Source organism: Toxorhynchites rutilus, chromosome 3 (assembly GCF_029784135.1).
Source record: "Toxorhynchites rutilus septentrionalis strain SRP chromosome 3, ASM2978413v1, whole genome shotgun sequence".
Classification (NCBI taxonomy): Eukaryota; Metazoa; Arthropoda; class Insecta; order Diptera; family Culicidae; genus Toxorhynchites; species Toxorhynchites rutilus.
This window is the reverse complement of record NC_073746.1, coordinates 314,016,384-314,043,361: the sequence shown is the minus strand read 5'-3', so window position 1 is coordinate 314,043,361 and position 26,978 is coordinate 314,016,384. Positions and strand designations below refer to the sequence as shown.

At 39.5% G+C, this 26,978-nt stretch overlaps 2 protein-coding genes across 5 annotated transcripts in view; one reads left to right on the top strand and one right to left on the bottom strand.

Moving 5' to 3' along the window:
* Positions 1–2,289: 2,289 nt before the first annotated feature.
* Positions 2,290–26,978, top strand: part of LOC129777820 (coiled-coil domain-containing protein 63) — a 32,085-nt gene continuing 7,396 nt past the window's right edge. Inside the window, exons 1-4 of one of the 2 annotated variants that reach the window (XM_055784335.1) lie at positions 2,290–2,478; positions 2,816–3,900; positions 16,818–16,989; positions 17,045–17,274. In XM_055784335.1, the coding sequence (XP_055640310.1) occupies positions 2,835–3,900; positions 16,818–16,989; positions 17,045–17,270 (1,464 nt within the window). In that variant the 5' untranslated portion in view covers positions 2,290–2,478; positions 2,816–2,834 and the 3' untranslated portion in view covers positions 17,271–17,274. Of the gene's footprint in view, positions 2,479–2,815; positions 3,901–16,817; positions 16,990–17,044; positions 18,650–26,978 lie in introns of those variants that run through there. The other variant, XM_055784334.1, reaches the window with a different exon arrangement.
* On the bottom strand, positions 17,276–19,887 carry LOC129777821 (protein-S-isoprenylcysteine O-methyltransferase). 3 transcript variants are annotated; one of them, XM_055784340.1, is made up of 6 exons: positions 19,295–19,368; positions 19,151–19,223; positions 18,801–19,062; positions 18,627–18,736; positions 18,456–18,563; positions 17,276–18,396 (listed from the first exon to the last, which is right to left on the bottom strand). In XM_055784340.1, exons 1-6 carry the CDS (start codon positions 19,303–19,305, stop codon positions 18,214–18,216), a joined length of 747 nt encoding a protein of 248 aa, XP_055640315.1. In that variant the 5' UTR covers positions 19,306–19,368; the 3' UTR covers positions 17,276–18,213. The 3 variants fall into 3 exon arrangements, with proteins under 3 accessions (XP_055640315.1, XP_055640313.1, XP_055640314.1); XM_055784338.1 differs by lacking the exon at positions 19,151–19,223 and having other exon boundaries at positions 19,295–19,887; XM_055784339.1 differs by lacking the exons at positions 19,151–19,223; positions 19,295–19,368 and adding an exon at positions 19,421–19,883.

Below are 26,978 nucleotides of genomic sequence, written 5' to 3'. Positions count from 1 at the left end.
GTTTCTATTCCATGTATTGCCGGGCGAAAATGAGATGGTTCGCCTTATGGGTGGCGGTCAGTTTCGGCTTCTCTTGAAGTTTCTTCCACATGATGTTTGGTGACTCATTCAAGCTGCGCGCAATATGCCTCTTCGATACTGGAACAACCGATTCTGCCTTAATGTATGAGCAGGACATCGTTTTCTGGTTGCTTCGTGTCTTATTCGAGCTTTGAGACGCAAAGTAACTTTGGTGTTCGTTATATCCCATATTTCTGGCACTATTTAGAGAAATTCCGTACCACTTTCTCAGATAGACCAATTTTTGTTACGATCGAGCGATTAGAAAAATGTTGTTCACTGAATATCTTTATTATTTTCCGCCATTCCTTTAAATTCTACGTAAATCACTAATCTGACCAACTTCTTACGTTGCACATCTAATATTTATCTTGTAAATTGAATATTACCAAGTATTTTTTCAAAAAACACAGATCAAGGCTTGGTGATTATGCGAAAACTCGATTTTTATGCCCTGCGGCTAAATGTATGTCTCGGGAAAAAAACGACGTTTGAATGTTTATATCCACCGATGCCGCCTTGTGTGTATGTGTGTGATTGTGACGCACGTCCTTACAATAAAATTGACTTAAATATACTACCACTACAGCAAATAAGTATCCCGATCTGGGCCCGAAATCTTCAAAGGTGAATAATGAGGACCGACTCTACTCCCAGTAGCTTCGCTTCGACTAGAACTGCTTCGGCAGTCGCCGCCAACAAAAAATGACTTGACTAGAAAATTAATTGACTAGCGTTGACTAGCGAGGATGACTGGTGAACTAGTCCAGTCAGTGGTTATTTTAACTGACTCGACTAATGAATACAAATCTGCCTCTTCATTCAACTGACTTCAATCCACATTTCCATTTCCCCCCGATACTAATTTTGTACCCCCGTATGCAATCTTATTGTACGTCCATATAAAGAGGAACGAAAACTTGATTCCTGATGCAAAAAAGTTGTTACCCCATCAATGGACGGTTTTTTTTCTATCCATCGTGAACTCGAACCAACGATTTTAGACATTTATTAAGTATGCTATAAAGGTCCTCGCATTAGTATTAGTTAGTATTGAGCGTGCAGGATAGCGCACACACACTGCACGCCATTTTATACGTGTGAGTAGTTTTCGTGTAAGCTAAAAAAAAATCTAGCTCACCTGTAGCATTTGTCAAACCTCGGTGAACTCAAACATCGATGCATGCAAACGTGCATGGTAGAGAGAGAGAGAGAGAGAGAGAGAGAGAGAGAGAGGAACGAATTCGTTTTGGGGGAAGTCACTCCAGATGCAATGAGGACAATTTGACTGGGAAGAATGGAATGATATAGTTGAGTCGGTAGAGGGAGTAGCGACTAAACGCCCGACTGACTGTTCAGTCGTTTTGGCGGAGAAACTGCGTGAAGAGCCAAAAGTCATTTACCGACTGACTATGAATATAGTCAGTCGGTTAGTCAGCCGGCTATCCCCAGTTGACTATGACTATGCTGCGCCCTGATCCCGATAAAAAAAACATTCCTAGTTGTTTTGTAAGTGTTTCAAATATTTTTCCAAGTGCGGCTAACTCAAAAACTAAGATAGATGTTTTTAGCTTCTATTAAAAGTAAAAAAAATACTGTGTTTGAATTACCGTTTAGAAATTATTTAAGGATGAAAATACTGATGTACATATACATCATCATGCATTTAAGGGCTAAGCATATGTGGCACCGTGCGTCAAGAACGGATATAGCTAACTGAGGGTGAAACATGTTATCGAATATTCAATGATTGAGATAACTAGTTCATGTCAACCGTCAATAAAGCAATGTACTACACAGAGTAATTGTCGCTCTTTACAAGACTCAGTTGCATAGACGTGTTCTTGAAATTCCAGCATAACTACGCTTTTAGGCGCACATTATCAAACGTTATCTCTTAAAGATTCATACAGTCATTTGCGGCCCTTATGTCTGTGGCATAAATAGACACACATTTTATAGTCTATGTATTCTATTCACAAACCTTCATTTCTTTGTTTTTAGCGCACTGCAAACAGGTAACATCTTCTATTTGAAAACAGTTTAAGAAACTGCGTTTCATTATTCTCCACGGCAAAATGATGCTATACCAAAAGGCCATAGCAAAACATCCAGGCATTGCATTCCAAGACACCCGGCCTCATCGATCAAACAATTCTCGCAACCAATGCCGCCGCAACCGCGCCGCAAAAATTTCCCTACATCTCAACCATTACCGTTTGCGCCGTAAAAGCGATTGCATCTCATAATAACTCCATTGCGAGAACCGCGAGACGAGACGGTGAAAAACGAAAGTGCAAATTGAATTAAACAATTCAAACAGTTCCACACTTATCGAGATAGAGAAACAACAAGCTCGAGGAGAGCAAGCAAAATATTTAAGCGAAAAAAAAGCGGAACGTGAGCTCCATTTGCAAGGTAAATAATAACAATTTCGATTGTCTTCTTAGCGCGTGAAAAACTCCCCCCAATCAAGCGAACAGAAAGCAAAAGTATGAACAAAAAGATGCGTTTCCCCGCGGCAAGGCTTTCTTTGATAAGCGATAGCAGGAAAAGCTTATTGTTGTGTGTGCGAAAAACTGCCTCTCAGCAGGCGACGACGATACGATGGGCCATTGTCTCCTCGAGGGTGGTGATCCATTTGCGATGTAGATTGGTGACAATGAGCAAATTTAATACAGTATCAGCCCACGCCCTGTGGGAAACCCATTCGCGATAGCGGAAAAGTAAAAGTTTTTGTGTGCTTTTATTTCAGTCCGTCCATCACTGCCAAAATGTCCAGCCAGCAGAAAATGTCCTCCGAGATGGGTGCCGCCGAGCAGTACGAAATGGAACAGCTTGCCGATGCGGAGACCAACCGACTTTTGAAACTTATCCGCACGCTTCGGATCGAACGGGAAACCTTTCTCGATTCGAAGAACAAAGCCTTGCGAAAGTTTCGTGCCAACATCCGGCTGCTGGAACGGGAGAAACAACAGCTCCAGCTGCAGCTGGACTGCGAAGAGAACGGTGTCCATTCGAAGCGGGAAACCGAGCTGGAATCGGTACTGGAATCGACCTACGAAAAGCAGGAGAAAGCGAACCACCATTTGAAGGCGAAAAAGGACGCACTCTGGGAACTGGAGGGTCACATCAAGAAAATTCACCGAGAAATAGCCGAAATTCGGAGGAACGAAGTGACCGACATTCGGTACAACGAAACTATCGCGAAGGCTCAGCGTTCTGTGCGGAAGTTGGAGAATCGGTTGGACGTGGTCAACAAAAAGGCGGGCGTGGCGATGGCGGAAAACGCCCAGCTGAGACAAACGATCGATCACATGCTAACGGAGCGCGCAACGTTTAATATTATGTGGGAAAAACTGGTCGGTAAGTTGAACGAGGGAAAGCGCTACATGATGGATCTGATCGATCAGGCAACGTCGGCCTACGACACTCGGGAGGAACTGTGTACCAAGCTGCAGATTCTGAAAGACAAGGGCCAAAGCGAAAAGATAGGTCACATCCAGGAAATGAGAGAACTGCAGCGAAAACTGGATCACGATGCAAAGTTGCAGGAGTTTCTGGGTATCAAGGGTCAGCGTAGGTCCAACGCGGAGTTGGAGGAAAGGGAGGCACAGAAGAGGCTTAAGATGTTGGAGAATCTGGAGAAACAGTACACGGAATACGAGCAGATTATGACCCGGATAATGGCTTTCTCGGGGGAGGATGATATCGATCGACTGGTGGCGAAGTTTATCAAGAAAGAAGAGGAGAATTTTGCGCTATTCAACTACGTGAACGAGTTGAGCCATGAAGTGGAGACGCTAACGGAGAGCGTACAGATTTTACAGGATAAAATAAGTGAGTATGTTTCAGATATATTTTAGTTCAATTTCATAACATTCCTCCATAATAACCTCGATCCGTGAACAAGTGTTATATTTTAACTGTTATCTATTCCCGTATAATTTCTCCAAACGGAAAAAAGCCACCGAGTTAGATGATTTTAAAGCTTAGTACAACAAAGATATCTTACGGTTCAAAAAGAAACGACAATGTGCGGACTATGAGTGAAATGCAGTAGACTAAACATACATATGGGGTAGATAGGGGCAATATGACCAGGCGGGGCGAAATGGGCCACCCTTCGTTTGGACTTGTTATTGAACCAATAACACTTATTTTCCAACAATTGCGTTAGAAATACTTTTATTAAGTATCTCCGTGAAAACCATATTCAAATTCAATTGTTTTATAAAGATATTGAAAGAAATCTTACACTGACTGATTGTAACGAAAAACATATAAAAAAGCAGTGAACAAAATAAGCTCTGTACGTTTCATACAGAAATTCATGACTCTGCTCTTCATATCAATTCGTACTGGTATTATTTCTGAACATTTTCACTGGTTTATTGCGCTGCTTTGCCGTTTCATGTAAAAGATCAGTTCATTTTTGTTGAGCGTAAAAGTACGGGGCGAAATGGGCATACCTGCGTGGGGCAGTATCACCAGGTATTTTTTCAACATAACCCGTAAACACAGCTGTCAAAATTTGTAAACATATTTGGAAATACAGTCAACTCTCCCTAACTGGATGTTCTGTATCTCGTTTTCCCCAAGGAAAGTGAAGTGGAAGGTAAAACGTAATGTCAGAATTGCCGTTCGGACCAATCCCGTAAGTTTGAATTTATTTACATAGATGGTATCCAAACAACACTAAACATTGACTACAGTTTCACCGGCACGGTTGATTGCCGTTATGAACCAGCACAAAAAACAAAGCTGCAAATTATGCGCCAGTGGCGTTACCACGATCAAAGCATTCCTTGAAGAAATCATATCACATTAGCCGAGCCAGCTGGCGGAAGCATATGCATAAAGGTTACTAGGTTACTATTTTCAACGACAACTGTTTATTTATTATACTGCTTTAAATACTTTCGACGAAATCAAATGTAACCATACCAACGTAAGTAATAACATGAACAAATCCAAACTTTTCGTCTTGCCATTCCTCATACGTCTTTTCTAAATAGTGTAAATTACGAGCCACCTGTTAAATCCACCATCTTGGTTTTTCCTAACTCGATGGATTTCATGGCACCTTCGATTTCACAAGTATTCTTTACTCCATTTTTCATTTTTGCATGGATTTTCACCTCCCTAACTCGATTGATTTTCGCGTACATGTTTTTGTGCGTTATTACCTCTGATTTCAATAGCTCTTGTGAAGTGAAGACGGAGTGTTCGTGTCATCAAGTAATTTCTTTTCAAGTATGGAAAACCACGAAAAACCTTTCAAGCGAACGATTAAACCGCTAGCCATTGTGCAACGTTTGAGCATCATAGAGCAGGTCGAAAAATATGGACGGAAGGGATCCGAAGCTGCAAATAATTTCAGTATTGCACAAAGTACGGTATCCACACTATTCAAACTAAAGTAAAAATGGAATCGGAATGGAAAATTGAATCTAGACCCACATCTAGAATCTAGACATAAAAGCAGAAACAGGAAATTCCCAACTTTAAAGCACAAGCAACAATGACGGGAGCGATAAACTACCGTTGCTGACCAATGGAAAGAGTAAAAACCCACGATGTTCAATAAGAAGAAGTCATTAGCAGTGATATACGAGAGCAACACCAAGGTCTGGATGGCCTTAATACATTTTGAGGAATGGATCATGCAATTTGACGAAAAATTTTCCAATGTAAATAGAAAGTATTGTTTCTGGAGTTATGTGTAATGGTAATGATATCTATTTCTTCTCAAAGGTGGTCATGTTTGTTGATAACTATACAGTGCACCCAAAATCTCTCCGATCAAAGCTCAAATCGATAAGTTTAGAATGTTTCCACAAATCTTTACTTACGTAGCTCAGCAGCTGAACATAATCAAGAACCTGAATCAGTACTATCGCCATCTTCGATTAATCAGTTCGATTAGTTGAACGAAGACTGTAAGAAATAGAGGATACCCTTCATTCAACCTTCATGTTATTCAGCATTCTTACTGTATTTTGATGCTTTCTAGGACCCTTCAGATATACTGGTATTGGATTTTTTTTCAGCAATTGAAATACTTTCAACCTCTAAAATCAATAAGGTTAAATCTGATTTAAAATTGCTTCAGGAAGGCGAATTTTCCTTCAATGATGATGGTGGTATTCCGCTGGCATAATTAATGCGTCGTGAGCTTGCTGATGTCGACAGTACAGTACCGTTCGATTGCTCAACGTTCTATGATGATTAGTGCGAAAAGGACCAAAATGTGATTTGCTGTGATCTGGTGCCAGATACCGATATACTGAAAAGTGTTGAAAAAGCTGAGGAAAAAGTTGAAGATACAGTGATAGACATTCGTTTAGCCGCACTTGAAAAAAAAAACTTGAAACACTTACAAAACAACTAGGAATGTTCTATTTATCGGGATACTTATTTGCTGAAGTGATAGTATATTTAAGTCACTTTTATTGAAAGGACGTGCGTCACAATCACACACACACAAGGCGGCATCGGTGGATATAAACATTCAAACGTCGTTTTTTTCCCGAGACATACGTTTAGCCGCAGGGCATAAAAATCGAGTTTTCGCATAACCACCAAGCCTTTATCTGTGCTTTTTGAAAAAAAACTTGGGAATGTTCAATTTACAAGATAAATATTAGGAGTGCATCGTAAGAAGTTGGTCAGATTAGTGATTTACGTAGAATTTAAAGGAATGGCGAAAGGTATTCTATTGACGGAAGAGGGGCGGAAAATAATAAAGATATTCAGTGAACAAAATTTTTCTAATCGCTCGATCGTAACAAAAATTGGTCTATCTGAGAAAGTGGTACGGAATTTCTTTAAATAGTGCCAGAAATATGGGATATAACGACCAACAAATGAGAACACCAAAGTTACTTTGCATCTTAAAAGTCGAATAAGACACGAGGCAACCAGAAAACGATGTTCTGATCATGCATTAAGGCAGAATCGGTTGTTCCAGTATTGAAGAGGCATATTGCGCGCACCTTGAATGAGTCACCAAACAGTCACCATGTGGAAGAAACTTCAAGGGAAGCCGAAACTGACCGCCACCCATAAGCAGAACCATCTCATTTTCGCCCGGCAATACATGGAATGGAAACTAGAATGGAGAAATGTTGTATTTTCCGGCGAAAAAAGTTCAATTTGGATGGTCCGGACTGTTACAGTTGCTATTGGTACAATTGAGGTCAACGGCATGTCGTGAGATCGAAGCGAAACTTTGGGGCGGAAGTTTGACAGTGTGGGGAGCCGTTTCCTATCACAGCAAGCTTCTCATTTGTTTCATTTTTCTCCGAATGAACTCCGAAAAGTATCTTGAATTACTGGAGGACGTTTTGATTGGCCATATTAAGAATAACGCTACCGAGGATGTCGTTTTTTCAGCAGGATTATGCATAGATCCACGTTTCCAAGCAATCGAAGGCATGGTTTTCCGAGAAGGACATTCCGCTTCTTGAATGACCTGCTGGCAGTCGATTGCAATCCCATAAAGAACCTATGGAGAATCTCGGCCGAGATGGTCTATGCAAACGGATGATAATTTGACAACATTTCCAGTCTCAAGGCAGTAATTCAAGAGTGTTGGGCTATAATCAATATGACTTTAAAAGCTGTCTGACTCGATGCCAAATCGAGTTTTCAAAGTGATCCGAAATGGAGGTGGACATACTAAATATTAGCTACCGATTGGACTCGAAATTTGCCGCACAAATTTTCTTTTATTGAAATTTTAGGATGCGGCTAAACGAATGTCCACCTTGATTCCACATATTTGAATTACTTAGAAAACAAAAAGTGAATCAATACTTTTTTTTAGAATGAATTCGATGAAAATAAACAATAATCGTCTTTTATGAGCAAAACTGTACTAATAATTGACTTATTTTTAAAAATATTGAGGAAAAATAGGGTGCGGCTAAACGAATGTCTACCACTGTAGTAGTACTATTGAGATGGAGAATATTCAGGAAGGTTCAGATGATTGTGTCGAAATTACATCTTCGAACGTTAAATCAACCCTGAAGAATATGTCCGGAATATTGAAATCAGCTGAAAATGTTCCTGTGAAACTATTCGAGCGTTTCTTTGTGATAGAACAGTTCCTGCGTAATCGTTACAATTTAGTTTGAATAACATACTTAATCATACAGATTGTATACAGTTTGAAAAAAAAATTATAATTCAAATATGAATAATTTCAAGAAAAAAAATAACCTTTCAACATTAAAGTGAAATTCAAGTGGCCTTTATAAGTACAGTGGGTTAAAAATCACGATTTTTGAAGAATTTGATTGGGCTTTCATCAGGAATTGCTTATATCGATATTGCAGCAAAATTAAGAGAGATAGAAGTTGGGCGTCAAAGAACAAATTGTAGAGGGGTTAGAGAGCTTTAAGTTGATTGCTAGAAACAATCAAAATTAGTATGAATTTTTGGAATAAAATTAATAATTACAAATTGAAAAAAAAAATAACTTTACAATTTTCCACTTTCAAAATATTATTTTAATCCACTAATTTGGATGTTCCACTACTATATCCTGTACTAAATTTTCTCATATTTCAAATGAAAGCAACAAAATCGGTTTACGTAGCGTATTTTCAATGTAGAATCAATTTGAGGCTACAGAGAAGAGAATCTTAAAAAAAAAATGTTTATATGAGAAAGGTGTTTTTTCACCTTAAGGGAATGAATCAAAAATTCAAATTCATACCATCATTGGGACCCTTACCCTAATATACGACAATTTATGAATTTTTCCACATGAAGTTTTTTGAAGCATATTCAAACAATGTACATCGATCAATAAGGTTTGAAACCGTGAGGTTTCAACATGCAGAATAATTTATAAATTTTCCTACATGATTTAGGACGTTTCGTTCTTAGGGGGACCATATTGTTCGTAAAATGTAAATGAATTAACGCTATTTGCACGTTTCCAGTCGGCAAGTTAGATAAAGAAGCCAATAATTTGTGGGACGTTTTTCGCAACCGATTATCGCAACCGCGAGACCAAGATACTTGCGTTGTGAACTACAGGATGCCCCGATGATTAATGCAATTTTTTGTTTTGTTGTTTTCAAATGTCATTTTTTGTATACTCGATTTATTTTCATTCAGGTTATTGAGCTAAGTTATATTTGTTTGGCTTATCCACGAATGTTATTCGCAGCGATTCCTAAACTTAGAGCACACTTGGGGAAGTAATTATCCGACATTGACATTGGCTCTTTAAAAAATATATACACTGAGAAGAAAAATTAGTACCCTTTTTTTTATTTACAAAATAAAATTTTAATTTGCGATATAAAAAAATATGTATTTTTTTATATTTTTTTCAATTTTTTCATATAAAATAGAAGTCATGTAGAAAATTTAAAAAATGGACCCAAGATGGTAAAACTATTTTTGACGAAATTTGTGGAACATCGAATTTTTAGGAATTTTTAAAACTTCGAATTTTTGTATGTTAACAATCATTTTTAGCCACAAATTATGAATCCTGATGTGATTTAAAACAAAAAAGGTTATTATCAATCTCCTTCTAAATGTAGCCATTCTCGAGATATTTAAAAAAATATTTGTAATTTATTGTCTTTTTAATAGTAAATAGGCCCTTTAAATATGTTTGTCGTGTTATACCATCATGTTCATGAGATTTTATGAATTCGCTTATAATTTCCAACAACTTTTCCAAATACATTCCCAAATACATCGTTATGGTAAAGACATATGTTTAGGAGTTACGTTACGAAACATTCGAAGACATGTGGGTTAATACAAAACGTAGCGAAACTAAAAAATCTTTTTTATCTTAATACAAAGTTCAATCAATCATAAAAATTGTTGGAAATTATAAGAAAATTCATAAAATTTCATGAATATGACGGCGCGTTATACAAACATATTAAAAGGGATTATCTATATATATAAAAATGGAGTAAAAATGGAGACGTCTGTCTGATTCTTATAGACTCGGAAACTACTGAACCGATTGACATGAAAATTGGTATGTAGGGGTTTTTGGGGCCGGGGAAGGTTTTAGTGATATTTTGAGACCCCTCCCCCCTCTCTAAGGGGGGGCTGCCATACAAATGAAACATAAATTTCTGCATTACTCGGAAATTAACCAAGCAAACGAAACCAAAGTTGGCATGTGAAAGTTTTAGGGTGCAATAAATGTTTCTATGATGGTTAGACAGTCCTTCCCCCACTCAAAGGGGGGGCTGCCATACAAATGAAACACATATTTCTGCATTACTCGAGAATTAATCAAGCAAATGATACCAAATTTGGCATGTGGAGGTTTTAGGATGCAATAAATGTTTCTATGGTGATAAGATACTCCTTCCCCCTCTCTTAGAGGGGGCTGCCATACAAATGAAACACAATTTTTTGCATTACTCGGAAATTAATCAATCAAACGAAACCAAAGTTGGCATGTGAAAGTTTTAGGGTGCAATAAATGTTTCTATGATGGTTAGACAGTCCTTCCCCCACTCAAAGGGGGGGCTGCCATACAAATTAAACACAAATTTCTGCATTACTCGAGAATTAATCAAGCAAATGAAACCAAATTTGGCATATGGAGGTTTTAGGATGCAATAAATGTTTCTATGGTGTTAAGATACTCCTTCCCCCTCTCTTAGAGGGGGCTGCCATACAAATGAAACACAAATTTCTGCATTACTCGGAAATTAACCAAGCAAACGAAACCAAAGTTGGCATGTGAAAGTTTTAGGGTGCAATAAATGTTTCTATGATGGTTAGACAGTCCTTCCCCCACTCAAAGGGGGGGCTGCCATACAAATGAAACACAAATTTCTGCATTACTCGAGAATTAATCAAGCAAATGGAACCAAATTTGGCATATGGAGGTTTTAGGATGCAATAAATGTTTCTATGGTGTTAAGATACTCCTTCCCCCTCTCTTAGAGGGGGCTGCCATACAAATGAAACACAAATTTCTGCATTACTCGGAAATTAACCAAGCAAACGAAACCAAAGTTGGCATGTGAAAGTTTTAGGGTGCAATAAATGTTTCTATGACGGTTAGACAGTCCTTCCCCCACTCAAAGGGGGGGCTGCCATACAAATGAAACACAAATTTCTGCATTACTCGAGAATTAATCAAGCAAATGAAACCAAATTTGGCATATGAAGGTTTTAGGATGCAATAAATGTTTCTATGGTGTTAAGATACTCCTTCCCCCTCTCTTAGAGGGGGCTGCCATACAAATGAAACACAAATTTCTGCATTACTCGAGAATTAATCAAGCAAATGAAACCAAATTTGGCATATGGAGGTTTTAGGATGCACTAAATGTTTCTATGGTGATGAGATACTCCTTCCCCCTCTCTTAGAGGGGGCTGCCGTACAAATGAAACACAAATTTTTGCATTACCCGAGAATTAATCAAGCAAATTAAACCAAATTAGGCATATGGAAACTTTAGGGTGCAATGAATGTTTCTATGGTGGTTAGATACCCCTCCCCCCTCTCTTAGGGGTGGCTGCCATACAAATAAAACACAAATTTCTGCATTACTCGAGAATTAATCAAGTAAATGGGCAGGACGAAGTTTGCCGGGTTAGCTAGTTTACTATAAAAAAAAGCAATAAATTACAAATATTTTTTTAAATATCTCGAGAATGGCTACATTTAGAAGGAGATTGATAATAACCTTTTTTGTTTTAAATCACATCAGGATTCATAATTTGTGGCTAAAAATGATTGTTAACATACAAAAATTCGAAAAAAAAAAGTTTCGAGAATTCCTAAAAATTCGATGTTCCACAAAGTTCATCAAAAATAGTTTTACCATTTTGGGTCCATTTTTTAAATCTTCTGCGTGACTTCTTTCTTGTATGAAACCATAAAAAAATTAAAAAATATGTATTTTGGATATTGCAAATTGAATTTTTATTTTGTAAATAAAAAAAAGAGTACTATTTTTTTTTCTCAGTGTACATTTTTTTCATATTCAACCATCAATACTCTATAACTCTTTCTAAGTCAGTATTTCGGTATGACTCATAGTTTTTGAGATATAAATTATCAAAGATTTCTCTTACTCAAATCGATACGCCCTTTTCAAAAGTTACGCTTGAGTCAAAAAATTCCCAATTGCTGTGGAAAACTCATATTTCCTCTAACCCAAACGGAATACACACTTTCATTCGAATCAAAAATACTCATGTTTTCTCATTTGTCTATTTCGATTTCAATCTTGAGAAAAAATTGTGTATGAAAATAAATTTATATTATTATATAAATTTATTTTCATACACAATTCGTAACACGATGCTATATGCCTCAATGCGAATTTTAATTGGACTGACAGCACCTTATACTATATAGTACTGATACTATATATGGGAAATCACTTTTTCGAATATTCCTACATTTTTTCCAATTTTTCTAGCCGTATGCGCTTTCTTTGGGTGACAATGAACACAACAAAACAGATAGCTTAAGCCGGACCATCCGTTCTCGAGAGAGAACACACATTGGTTTTTTATTCATGAAAATTGGAATAAATCGTTTCATATTTCAACACAACATTTTTAACACAACTGCTACTATATACTATTTTATACTTACACTTGTGCTAAATTTTTCACAATACACGATCATTGATATGGAATTTCACGACGCAACCAACATTAATGTTCAGATTTAAATTTTATTTGCTAGAATTAATCTTATCACTCATCTTACTTGCAATATAAAAATGCCCCGACTTGCATATATTTGCGATACCGATTTCCCCAGGCACCTTGATTTAGAAATCTGAGATATTATACACTTGTGCCAAGTTTTTTTTCCAATTTTCGAAGCACTCCAAAAAAAATTTTTTGACGTCTTTCAGGAAGGGTGCCAAATCAGAAAACAGGTCGTTTTTATGAAATAAAGTTAACGTTAATTACTATTTTCACTGTGAACGAATTCTCACGATTTGGATACCAATCGGAAATTCTCTAAGATTTGTTTAATATGCTATACATTACAATTCGCTAATCTCAAAACGGTTTAAATTCATGAAAACTTGAAGAACTTCCTTTTTTCCCATACATTTGTTCTGCCGATTTGTGTGCTGACCCTACCCGCATTTCGAATGCTTAAAACTCGAACATTTCTTAATAGATCGGAAAGATGTTTGCATCAAATTGATAGGAAATATTTCCACGCGTCTATCACAATTAATAAAATATTATTTTTCATGAGATGAACAATTATATAACTGTAAAAGGTCAAGCGTTATTTAAACGCCCTAACTGCCAAGTTTTGATTGACCCGATTTATGGTTTCCCCAGCACAGACTTCAAAATCGATGTACCATTGCAAATATACATACAAGTTGGGGGTATTTTTGTTCCCACCGAGTTGTGTTTCCCTAACACGGACATCAAAATTAATGTGCCTGGGAGAATCCGCTTTGCAAATACATGCAAGTCGGGGGTGTTTTTTTGGTGTTGAGTACTTTTTTACTCACTTGGCGTTGTGCAGACCGGAATATGTTTCCCTAAAACGTACTTTTGTAATGAGAAGTCTGGGAAAATCATCATTTCAGATACTAGAGGTGAATGAACTTTCGCGGTTCGAGAACTACGTAAACATTAGATGTGCAATAAAGGGTGTGTCACATCAAATTGCATCACGGAAAAAACGCTGTAGAAATTTAATTTTTAGGAATTATATCTTCAGCTTTCGCTTATAATCAGATAAGAGTGTATAGATCACGTTGGCCATGCTTCACTGTCAATTTTTCGTAAATTTGGAAAAATGTCGTCGAACGAAAAAGAGCGTCGTGAATTAATCCTGCGCACTCATTTCGAGAATCCGGAGTTGTCACATCGGGACATCGGTAAGATGCTGGGAATCGTCCAATCCACGGTCAGCAGAGTACTAAAACGATACTTCGAGAACCAAACCATCGACCGGAAGGTGAAGAACGGCAAAAATGGATGCTCCGTCAGTGAAAAGATCACAAGCGCGTAGTTAAGCAGTTTAGACGTGATCCGAGAAGTTCGGTTAAGAAGTTAATTCGTCCAGCGGACCAAGCAGCGGGAGGGCCTGCATACATACAAGGTTCAGAAGGCTCCTAACCGCGACGAAAGGCAAACCATGGTGGGGAAGACGCGAGCCCGGAAGCTGTACACCGAAATGCTGACGAAGCCGCATTGCCTGGTAATGGACGACGAAACCTACGTCAAAGCGGACTTTCGTCAGCTGCCGGGCCTGTTGTTCTTCTCCGCGTTCCGGAGGAGATTCGCAAGCAGAAACTATCCAAGTTTGCCAAAAAGTACATGGTGTGGCAAGCGATCTGCTCTTGCGGAAAGCGGAGCGCCCCCTTCGTGATAACCGGCACGGTAAACGGGCAGGTTTACCTTAAGGAGTGCCTACAAAAGCGCTTACTACCACTATTGAAGCAGCACGAGGGCCCGACCATCTTCTGGCCGGATCTCGCTTCGTGCCACTATTCAAAAGACGTGTTGGAGTGGTACGAAGCCAACGGGGTCACCTTCGTGCCAAAGGAAATGAACCCGCCCAACGCGCCGGAGCTTCGCCCAATAGAGAAATATTGGGCGATTATGAAGCAGGCCCTCCGGAAGAACCCAAAAGTTGTCAAATCGGAACCTGACGATGTACAGAACCTTATGGACGGGGTAAAGAGGAAGGTGCGAGCATACGTGCACCCGTGGCCGAGTGGTTAGCGTCTCACATTATCATGCCGGGTGTTCGGGTTCGATTCCCGTTCTGGGCGGGGGATTTTTCGTCAAAGAAAATTCTTTCGACTTGCACTGTGGTCACGCGTATTCTAGAGCTTGCCCCTCGGAATACATTCAAGGCGTGTTATTTGGCTTAAGAAATCTCAACTAAGTATTAATAAATGACGCTAGTTAATGCATACGTTGAGACGGCAAAAGTTCCACAGGGAACGTTAACGCCATTCAAGAAGAAGAAGAAGCGAGCATACGGGCTTGGGCTCGAAGTATGAATAAAAAGAAAATGCCAAAAGTTGTTTAATAGTTTTTATTTTACTGTCTAAAATTTTCAAAAGGATCGGTCTACTGGGCGAATTTCTACAGCGTTTTTTCCGTGATGCAATTTGATGTGACACACCCTTTATTTTCAGAGGAAAATGTAAAATACAATGATCTTTTGACAATTCGTCTGTTCACATATTTGGTAGTCCTAGGCATCATATCAAACGTGAAGGGACGTTCATCAAATTTATTTGTAAAGAAGAACATAATGTATGACAATCACAAAAAATTTGATGCATTCTAAAATAATATTCGAAGTGGTAAACAAGTGGGTTGCATAATATAATTGCGTAGTTCTACGTCGAAAATATGCGGTCGTGTCCTAGATACAACCCCTTACAATTTTTTTTATCTTGTTCAGCACCTCCTTCGATGCCGTATTCATCTCGTCAATCGTAGCGTAGTCCTTTCATGTCCTTCCAGATTCGGGAACGAAAAAAAATCACAGGAGGCCAGATCTGGAGAATACGGTGGCTGCGGCATCATTAGTGTGTAGTTTTTGGCCAAAAGTCGCGTACAAGCAACGATGTGTGAGCAGGGGAGTTATCGTGGTGCAAAAGCCAATTTTTGTTCTTCCACAAATCCGGGCGTTTCTGGCGGATTGCTTCTCGCAAATTGCGCATAACTTGCAGGTAATATTCCTTATTGACCGTTCTACCCTGTGGCAAGAACTCATGATGCACCACGCCCCTGCAATCGAAGAAAACTGTAAGCAAAACTTTCACATTCGACCGAACTTGGTGCGCTTTTTACGGTCTTGGTTCGTGCGACAGCTTCGATTGAGATGGTTGAGCTTTGGTTTCCACGTCATAACCACAAACCCACGATTCGTCACCAGTTATGACCCTCTGGAGCAAATGTTGGTCGTCGCAGACAGAGTCCAACAGCTCATTAGCAATGTTTATGCGATGCTGTTTTTGGTCGAAATTGAGAAATTTTAGGACGAATTTAACGGCTTTCTCCGTATCTTCAATTTTGACCAATCAGAACGAGGTACTTCTATTTGGAGATTTAGTTAGGCACTTCTATTTGGAGATTTAGTTTGATAGTTAGTTCCGTATAATATATTATTTTATTCATTGTGATGAATTGTTATGGAGTGTTCAGAGTGTGATAGAGTGTTCAGTTTCAAATGGACTTATGGGGTTTCTCAAACTAACGATTCAAATATCCTTGGGAGCTGGGACCGACACTGATGTTGTACAAGCGCCTTTTATGCGGGTTGAATGGAAATCGTAGCAAGAATAATTCGGGACTAAACGTGTCAATACATATTGTCAGTTTCCGTTGACAATATGTATTGACACGTTTAGCCCCGAATTATTCTTGCTACGCTTTCCATTCAACTCGCATAAAAGGCGCTTGTACAACATCATTGTCGGTCCCAGCATTTTACAAGCCTGGACGGATCATACGAATGAATTGCACATAACCTCTCTACGGTTGTATGCAAGATTTGATTTTCTTTGCATACAAAAACGAGACGAAAAATATTTGCTATATTTTTCATGAAACTTTAAGAGCATGGTTGCGGTGAGCCAAATGGAGATTGCCTAAAAACGTAGCATAAAACCGATGTCCGCTGTATTTCTGATTTGTTGTTGAGCATCGCAAGTTTTAGCTTTCGTATTGTGTGTATATAATTTTGATAAAAGAAAAATTACCGCCCCAATTATTGCACTTTTCCTCAGCCGAACAAATCGCCATCAACGAGTCCAAGGAGCACTCGCAGGACGATAACATCGATGCCCTCCGTCAGGAGGAGCAAAACTGTAAGCAGAATGCCGATGCCGCTTTCGAGATTAAGCAAGTGTGGGACGTCAAACTTGACGAGCTGTTGCGTACCGCTGAAAGGATCTACAAGTAAATCAAAAATCAGTTCCAGTGGTTCACTGGTTTAATTGTTTTCTTTTATCAGACTGCTCCACTGCGACGAGGCACCGATACTGAATTTGCTCAACAACGAAAGCAACGTTACGCTCAACAACGCCAAACTGTTCCTCGGTATCATCGAGCGCCGGGTGGCCAACATGATCAGCAACGTCAACTACGTCGAACCGACCACGAAAATCCTCGGGAAGAAGGACCGGGTACCGAATTTCAACGTTAAGGAGTCGGCCAAAATTCGGATCGAGAGAGGCTGAACGGGTTTGTAGTTGAGATTAAATGTATATATATATTTGGGTTGACTAAACGTGATCTTGGCTATAATAATCATCGGCTTCATGACTTGAAATTTATGCTTATGGTGTGTAATCATTGCGCGTTAGATTATTTTCTCTCGTTTTCGCTGGAAATGTGTTAGTCTGGCACAGAATATTCCAGCTTTTCACTAGTGGCTACCAGAATAAGTTAGTAAGTCTTTCACTAAGCACTATTTGTCAGATTATCATGAGAATATAGATTAACGTTTCCTAACACAATTAGATTGCATCATTTATTGAAACTTCGCTCTAGATAATCGATGCCAACTGGAGGATGATTATGCGTTAGCATGTTCACTAAATTTGACGTGAATTTAAATTTGACTTTTAATTGGAAAGCCAAACTTGACTAGATGTTCGTACTGCGGAAAGTTTATCGTTCATCTTCAATCGTAAATGAAATATCACGCGGAAAATTAGAACCCATAGAACGAAACTCAAGCGGTCATACCAGTCGTGTCAATCTTATAGTTATAATCGGTAAAGAACTTTAAACGTTTTCGCGCAATTCAATCTTTGTTGGCGGAACAGAAACGTGAGTATAAAAAAATTAAACAGATAATCACACACGCATTCATACTCGACTCATTCCTCTGTACACCACATTACTTCCTCCCAAACCACTCTAAACTATCGTTGATTCGTCGTAAACATTATCGTAGCTACCTGAATAGCGTTGATTGCGTCCGTGGTAAAAACTTCCCGTCATATTTCTCGGATCATCATCTGTGTCCTCGTCATCCAAAGCAAGTCTCGTATTATCCCTAGCGTTTGCCCACCTATCCTTTCCGCCACCTTTGTCGCCACTCTCATCAACTGATTCGTCGTTCCCACTGTTGGGCGTCCCGTTCCCGTCCTCGTCAGGATGATCCTTATCGATATATCACAGTTCCACTTTGAAGCCACGTATGAAGGGCAAACCCGTTGGCACTCGCTGCTGGTATTTGTAGTATTCGTCTCCGAAGAAGTTCAACAACGTAATTTCCTCCATGAAAATTCGATCGTGGAAGAACTTCCAACTAGCCACCGTGTAGATTATAAAGCAGACCGGGTTGGCGAGGACCACCTATTCAAAAATGACATTCTTGATACCACGAATGAGAAGATGATTCCATTTGAACCCACCTGCGTTCCAATCGACCACCAGAACCATCCAACATACGAAGGATGTCGCATTAAACTGTACACACCAAATGTGACCAGCTCATGACCTTGGTGTCTTTCGAATTGTACCTAAAACAAAAGCATCGATTAATTAAACCCGACTTGAGCCACCAATCCAGCTGTTTCGCTCACAATATGACTGAAGTTTTTGCTCGCAGTAATCATTGCCAGCTTCCGCAGGGCTTCCCCTCCCAGGCACAACAGAAGCCCCAGTAGCCACAGCAATCGGTAAGTTTTTAACTCTAAAATAAAATAACAAGATCGCACCCATCGAATTTCGAATCGCCTTATCTTTCTGCATCCCACCTGGATAGAAGTAAACCTCTACGAAAAATTCCACCCAGCTGGCGGCCGCCGCCAGCGCATAGTGCACCGAATGATTCAGGATAAACGAATCCGGCGATAGCGTTTTCGGATTGCAAAACGCTATCCCGAGATACTCGGAATAGTGGAACACGGCCATCAGAGTGGCGTACGTGCCGAATGGTTTGTACTGTTCGTCACATGTCTGGAAGATGATGACACCCAGCGCGAACAGGATACCCAGGAATGTTGCACGCACGGCGACCTGTTGGAGAAAGCAAACCATTATTGAACCATAATATGCCACAAAGCAGAATGCATTCTGCCAATCGAAGATCTAAATATAAACACACTGCACAGCTGTTACTATTTTCTTCCTTCCGATTAGCCTCTCGATGATCAGACGCACTGTTTTCGTGGATACGGCTGAATCAGACACAAACAAAGATGGGATGAAAACATTTTTTTGTGAAAGACCACCCGTTTCTTGTATTTACCATGAGATCATCCGATGGAAGAACGCATTTTCTTTTCCCGAACGAGTGTTTGGGGTGAATCATGCTCAAAGAAAAAAGGAGAGAAAAAAACAATCCAACAAAACAATTGAAGTGATTCAAACTTACCTGATAGTCTTTGTTGGTAAACTTAAACCGGATAATGACATTCAGTACCGAGTAGTACACGCCCAGCAGTATTGTTTTGGTCCAGAATCCGATCGGATATGAAAACACTCCCAGGTCGAAAAATATCCACAACAGCACAAGCCCAAATATTGCACTCGTGAAGCAATACAGGCTCAGCTTGCCCTCGTAGCAAAGCATTTCGATTGCGGGCAGATTGTTTTTTCTCTAATTCAACCAGTTTCTACAGCATCTATTATTCCACTAACGTTCCTTGCTGTTCGCGAAAATATACTTTCGGACGATCCTTTTGTTTTGTTTACATCAAGACGGGTCTATGGTACTAGGTGAGGCCGTTTCGTAACTAAGTTGGTTAGGGGAGCGGTATATGAAAACAGTACGGAAGAAAGCAGAAGGGGAATTATTTCCTTGAAGCGTGAAAGAGACAGACTGATCAGGAGCGAGCTTCGGCACTAGCGTATTGTGTTTTGTTTACAAACAAAACACAGTAGACTTCCAATATGGCTGAAGAGTGGTTTTAGCAAGTTGGCCCACCTTAGGATATACTTCTACGCGCCTTGGTTTACATGTACGACGAGAGCTAGCCGAACGTCAACATCAAGGCGTTATACTATAGGTGGACCGCAATGTCAAAATTGCTGTTCGGCCATTGCTCGTGAAAAAACAAATTTGTTTACAAAGCAAATCATATCTTTTGTCACCAATGCATTCGTTGGCAAAATAGCTGCTCGAGCTTCACTGTAGGCAGGTAATTTTCTGGATTTTTTCGTATAAGAATTTCTCATAATTGCTTCTACTTTTTCAGATATCTACAATCAGCGGTCGAATTAAAAACAGTGCAGAAGGATGTTTTGAATATATTTTACCTTCTAGCCGCGCAATCAATGCTTTTCTTTCCAAGCAAGCAGCGTTTTTCGTATGTGGTTTTATTGAGAATTTAAAAGAGATTGTTAATTTTTTTTTGTTTTATCACCAGGGCAAAAGCATGAAATAGAATCGTACGTGGTAGAATTTATCGGCACAATCTGATCAAGGACGGAGGCATCATCAAACGGAAACTACGCGAAAAACTTTTCGAAGAGATAAAACTGCGCCGCAACACTCGTGTCAAAATGGACGAGTTGGGCTGGGTGCTGATGAACCACGATTTGATAACACGTAATGAGCCAATTCATGCCAATGGTAATCGACCAAATCATTTTGAATTGAACATGGAGCGGTTGCGAAACCTACTGGAGCAGCATGAACAGAACAATCACGCTGGTAGGTCGGTTTGATATATTTATTCCGCTAAAGAATGATTATATTTGTTGATTTTTCAGAGTTGACTTCCAAAAAGCAAAACAAATTCCTGCGTATGCTGAATGCAATTTTAAAAACGACAAAGTTTTGAAGGAAATTAAAGAGATGGTAGCGGCGAATCGACTTCTATCGGAAATTCGTTATGTGACTACGGTGGAACGTATGCTGAAACACAATTTGGACCCCTCTTTGCGCTGCTGCTTTGTATGCCGAGAGTATTTCCGCACTGCCGATGAGTATACCAGTCATTTCGAAAAATTGCACGGTGAGAAATTTCTTATTGTTGCGGCGGTGGATCGATTTCAGACTAGTCAAAAGTTCAACGTTCTACATCACTACAATGCCCTTAATCCGGTGACAATATTCACGATTTGCAACGTATACCACATAGCCCTAATAAAATAAAAACAAGAAAAGACGGGTCTAATATTTTATAATAAAGAACAAATCTACCACTTTCCACGAAAATCGGAGAACCACTATATCGGTTCGACATGGAAATAATACTGATACATATGAGACAGAAAAAAAGGTTTAACTTTCGAATTCAACATCCTATATTTCCTCGTACCATTAAGTTCATGGCGCATTTGATGTCGGTCATCGTAGCTGCTGCTATGGAAATGACGTGAGCATATACCTTGATTTTTCTGAGGCTTCCAATCCTTCGATTGGCCACAGAAAAGTATCCATTTATGAAGTCTATCTCCATCTCGGGGGAAAGTGTGGTAAACAATGTCCGGGTTGTTTTTCGTTATGCGGACCTTGTTTCCGCATCCTTTTACTGCACAATAATACGGCATCTGAAGAAAATAAGATATTCACAATATAATTTTGGCATGATAGAGAACCGCGAGATGAACGATTATCTGTGGAGGAGTTGGACAACAGATTTCTTAGACTTATAGCACTTTAATCACACTCACAAGCTCTTCAAATCCTCACTGTCCCCCAAAACTATTGAATAATATGTAATATAAATACCTTATTGCAGCTCTAGTACACTATTGTAGGAAAGAGATGTGGTACAAATAAAAATAAATAAACATTCACCGGATTGAGTACTTAATAATAAGCGTAAAGAAAAAGAAGAAAAATATACCCCTAATATCTCCCCTTGTATTTCGATGGGCGGGTGAAACGAAAGAATATCGTCGGGAGGGAAACATAATGAACGCCGCTATATAAACGGCCGCGCAATTTCGAGCGAGCTCATTCTTAACTTGGATGCAGAAGAGCACACAGTGGAAAGCAGCAAAACCAACTTTTCGGACATTATCCACGGGCACAGCAGCAGCAACAGAGGAACCGACCATTTGGACAGTAGCGGAGCACACATCGGACAACAGCAGCAGAGGATCCAACCTTTTGGACAGCAGCGGAGTGCGCATCGGGCAGCAGCAGCAGAGTTCAGTCGTATAGTAGCGGAGCGTACTTTTGGGACAGCATCAGCGGAGCACACATCGAGCAGCAGCAGCAGCGGAGTACTTTTCAATCGGCGGAAGGAAAATCGTAACCAGACAGCAAATATGATGTCCGGATACGACAATGGCGCAGCAGATAGGAATGAAGAACCTACTGATAAAAGTGAGTTCTCTGAAATATCAAAATTTTAGGAAAGTGTCTTAACCATAGAATTTCTATATGTAAAGACTCCGATTGTAAAGGCGGAGTACCTGTGAAAAAAAAAATGGAACTATGATTGGAAAGGCATAGTAGAGACTCCGATTGAAATGGCGGAGGACTCTTTTATTCGAAAACTATAATGGAGAAGATATAGTTTTTTTTTTTTTTTAGAGTAACTAAAATGGAGGAATATAATTATAAAATTCTTATAAGTAAAGAGTTCTATTTTACTAGCGGAATATTTTTTCACGCAAACGATCTATGATTGGAAAGGTATAGTTGAAAAAAAAGAGAAATTTGAAACATCAAATGTGAATGTTGTTTTGATGAAATATGATCTGTACGTAAAGTAATTTAGTGTTATATTTACAGAAACAAAAAAAGAAAAAAAGTCTCGGAAGCTGAAGATGAAGATTTTAGAAATGAAAGCAGAATTGGAAAGAACACGTATGGAAAACGAGCAATTAAGTCATACGCTGGCTTCCATTGAGCAGAATGATAATTTCCTCGAGGCAAGATCAAGCACGATACGTGACGAACAGAACAACGGTAACGAGACACTGCTTACTACAATGAACAACATATCATTGAGCAGTCTCAGCATCCCGATATGCGCCCCCACAGCAGGAGATACGGAAATTAATAAGAGATCATACGATCACTGGAAAAACGTGCTGAACGCCTCTATGAATTTGATTCAAGCCATCGATGAACCAACCAAAATGGATTTATTTCGTATAAAAGCAGGTCCATCACTTCTAGAACTGTTTGAAGGAACTGCCACGCAACCAGGAATGCCAGATGAAATTCTTCTTCCATACTCGAACGCGATTGCTCGATTGGATGCCTATTTTGGTTCAAGAGCATATATTTTGTCGCAACGCAGCAAGTTGGCCAATATGGTACAAAAGACGAACGAACTTAACATCGAATACGTGAACAGAGTGGCAGCGGCCTCGAAACTGTGCAATTACAAAACAGATGAAATATTCGAAGCAATTTCTCGTACGATAACTAGAGGATCAACTGACAGCCGTGTCAGAACGTTAGCTTTTCGGGTCCTAACTGATGGTGGGACGCTGAATGAATTGATTGACAAAGTACGAAATCGTGAAGTTGAACTGGATAATGAAGATGATTATCGTAGACTCCATCAACCGAGTTCGGCCAGAGTGGCAGCAGTTTCACACCAACCAAATGATTATGGTCAACGACGTCGGGTTCAGAACAATTCTTTGAGGGGATACAGCGGTGGTCGCGGCAGAGGAGGTTTTCTTCACGGTCCCGTGAGAAATCAAAGGGTCAGCCAATCTTGTTGGAGATGTTTAAGTGCTTATCACACTCCGGATAATTGCTTCCATATCGATAAAGTTTGTCGCAAGTGCGACCGTCGCGGACATTTGGAACGAGCTTGTGAAACAAAGCAGGAGTCTCAGAAACGACGATGGGCAGGTGAAGAAGCAGGTCCTTCGAGCAAGGTAGCAGTTGTCCAGAAAGCGGAAGAAGATAATGAGCAAAAAAAGGTAAAAGAAGTTGACACTGAAACATAAAAATAATTTTTAGATGTTGAATTATATTTTCGTGAACAGAGAAATAACATGAACTAAAGAATAAAACTATTTCAAAATGAATTAAAACGGTTTTCTTTTTTCATAAATGCAACCATTACAGGTATTACAGCCATCTGAAAAGAAAATAACCGATATAAGTAAAATCGACTTTTGTGTCCCAAACGATGAGACTGGATACGTTGCGGCATATGTTGCAGGAATAAAAGTTCTATTTTTCATAGATTCGGGTGCACAAGTTAATACTATTACTTCAGAGTCGTTCGATACTATTCTTCGAGATAAAAACGCTAGACAGAGTATTCATGAACTAAGTTACGATTCGGACAAAACGCTCAGGGCTTATGCTTCACAAGGAAATATTCATGTAGTGGCTACGTTTTCGGCTGAGCTGTTTGTTTCGAAAGAAAGACCAGTGACTATTGAAAAATTTTATGTCGTTCGTGAATCGAGAGCCCTCCTCGGGCTCAATACTGCTGCAAGATACAGTTTGTTGGTGGTGGGCATAAATGTACCAGTGGCTGGAACTGCGGAATCAGACTGGCGATGCGAATTTGCTACAGTACACAGCATTCTAGGGGCTCACGTCGCAGAATTTCCGAAATTCAACGTACCGGCAGTTAAATTACGTTATGATGATTCCATGCCGCCTTCCAGAAATGTCTACACGCATATTCCAGTAGCATTCAAGGAGTTAACTAAACAAAAATTAATGGAACTGCGAGAGTCCGGTATTATAGAAAAAGTAACAACGGATATGAATAAAAGTTTTTGCTCTTCATTGTTGGTTATTCCAAAAGGTAAATCAGATATTCGTCTTGTCATTGATTTGCGTGGACCAAACAAATGCATTTATAGAATGCCATTCAAGATGCCAACATTTGAAGCAATTTTATTTGAATTGCACGGAGCGAATTACTTCTCCACGATAGATTTAACCAACGCTTTTTTTCACATTGTCCTGGACGAAGAATCACGACATCTTACAAATTTTTTTGCGGGTGAAGCGCTCTACAGATGTTGCCGATTGCCTTTCGGACTTACAAATGCCCCTGATATCTTTCAGGAGGTTATGCAAACCATAATACTTGCCGGATGCGAAGGAACTGTTAACTATTTGGATGATATTTTGGTGGTCGGACGAACGAAGGATGAACATGATCAAAACCTGCAGAAAGTTCTCAAAAGGCTGGAAGAGCATAACGTAAAAATAAACCATGAGAAATGTTCTTTTGCGCAACAAGAAACAAAATTTTTGGGTTTCAAATTGTCGAATAGAGGATGGCAAGTTGATGTAGAGAAAATAGGTGCAATCAAAAACTTCCGAAAACCTGAATCACAAGCAGAGGTCAAAAGTTTCCTAGGCTTAATTACCTTCATTGAACGATTCATTCCTCAGCGTGCAGATAAAACTCGTTATTTACGAGAATTGGCGAGTGCTAACGACTTCTACTGGAATCAGGACTTGGAGAATGAACTACTTGAAGAGCACAGCCTGTACACAGATAAAAGAATTGGGATATTTTTGTCGTGAAGATGTAACAGAGTTGTATGTAGATGCATCGCCTCATGGCCTAGGAGCCATTTTAGTTCAGTATGATGCGGATTATAATCCACGCATAATTTCATGTGCATCAAAGACGTTGACACCGACTGAAAAAAAATATCCCCAAACTCAGAAAGAGGCATTGGCAATGGTATGGGGTGTGGAGCGCTTCCATATGTACCTGCTAAACATATATTTCACAATCAGAACGGACGCGGAATCGAACGAGTATATTTTCGGCGGTTTACACAGAATAGGAAAACGAGCTGTTTCAAGGGCTGAAGCATGGGCACTACGATTGCAACCGCACAACTTTAGAGTTGAACGAGTTCCAGGACATGAGAATGTAGCTGATGCGTTATCCCGATTGGTCACGGAGTCACAGTTTGCTGAACCTTTCGACGATACTACAGAGAAACATATGTTGTATTTTCTGGACACAGGTACAATGGAGTTTTACATGGAATGATATTGAGGTTGAGGCCGAGAAAGATGTTGAACTGATTTTAGTACGTGAAGCATTGAAAAGTGGTCGATGGGATAAGACATTAAGAAGATATGAATCAGAAACAAAGAATTTAAGAGCTATGGGAGCATTAGTTTTTATTCGAGATCGAGTGATTTTGCCCAGTACTCTTCGGAACAGAGCACTCCAATCAGCACACGAAGGACACATGGGAATGGTTTCTATGAAAAAGATTCTACGAAATTACTTCTGGTGGCCAGGAATGGCTAAGCAAGTAGAAAAATTTGTAGAGAGTTGTGAAACATGCGTCAGACTTTCACGGAAAAATCCACCTGTACCTTTGACGAGTCGTGAGTTGCCGGAAGGGCCATGGGAATTTCTTCAAATTGATTTTTTTTCATTCAAAGATTGTGGATCCGGAGAATTTTTAGTAGTTGTAGATACCTACTCGCGTTATCTTCACGTCATAGAAATGAAAAACATAGACGCAGAGAGTACGAATGATGCGCTGGGCAAAATTTTTCAACTGTGGGGATATCCGCTGTCAATTCTCAGTGATAATGGGCCTCCATTCCAAAGTGAAAAATTTGTTAGGATTTGGGAGGAAAGAGGTGTGAAAATTCGAAAATCAATTCCATTGAGTGCTCAATCAAATGGAGCTGTTGAGCGCCAAAATAAGGGAATTAAAGACGCTTTAGCCGCCGCGAAGATTGATGGAATTAATTGGAAAGTTGCTCTTGAAAAATATTTGCACATGCATAACAAGGTACGTCCACTCTCGCGGCTCGGTGTTACGCCGTTTGAACTACTTGTCGGATGGAAATTTAGAGGAACATTTCCGTGCTTGTGGGAAACAATCGATCCTGACCAGCTTGATCGAACGGATGTACGCGAGAAAGACGCTTCGTCTAAACTATGTAGTAAAACGTATGCTGACACAGTTAGAGGAGCAAAAGAATCGGAGATAATAGTTGGAGATAAAGTATTTTTAGCACAAAATAATAAGCAAAAAGGGGACCCAACATTCTTGAA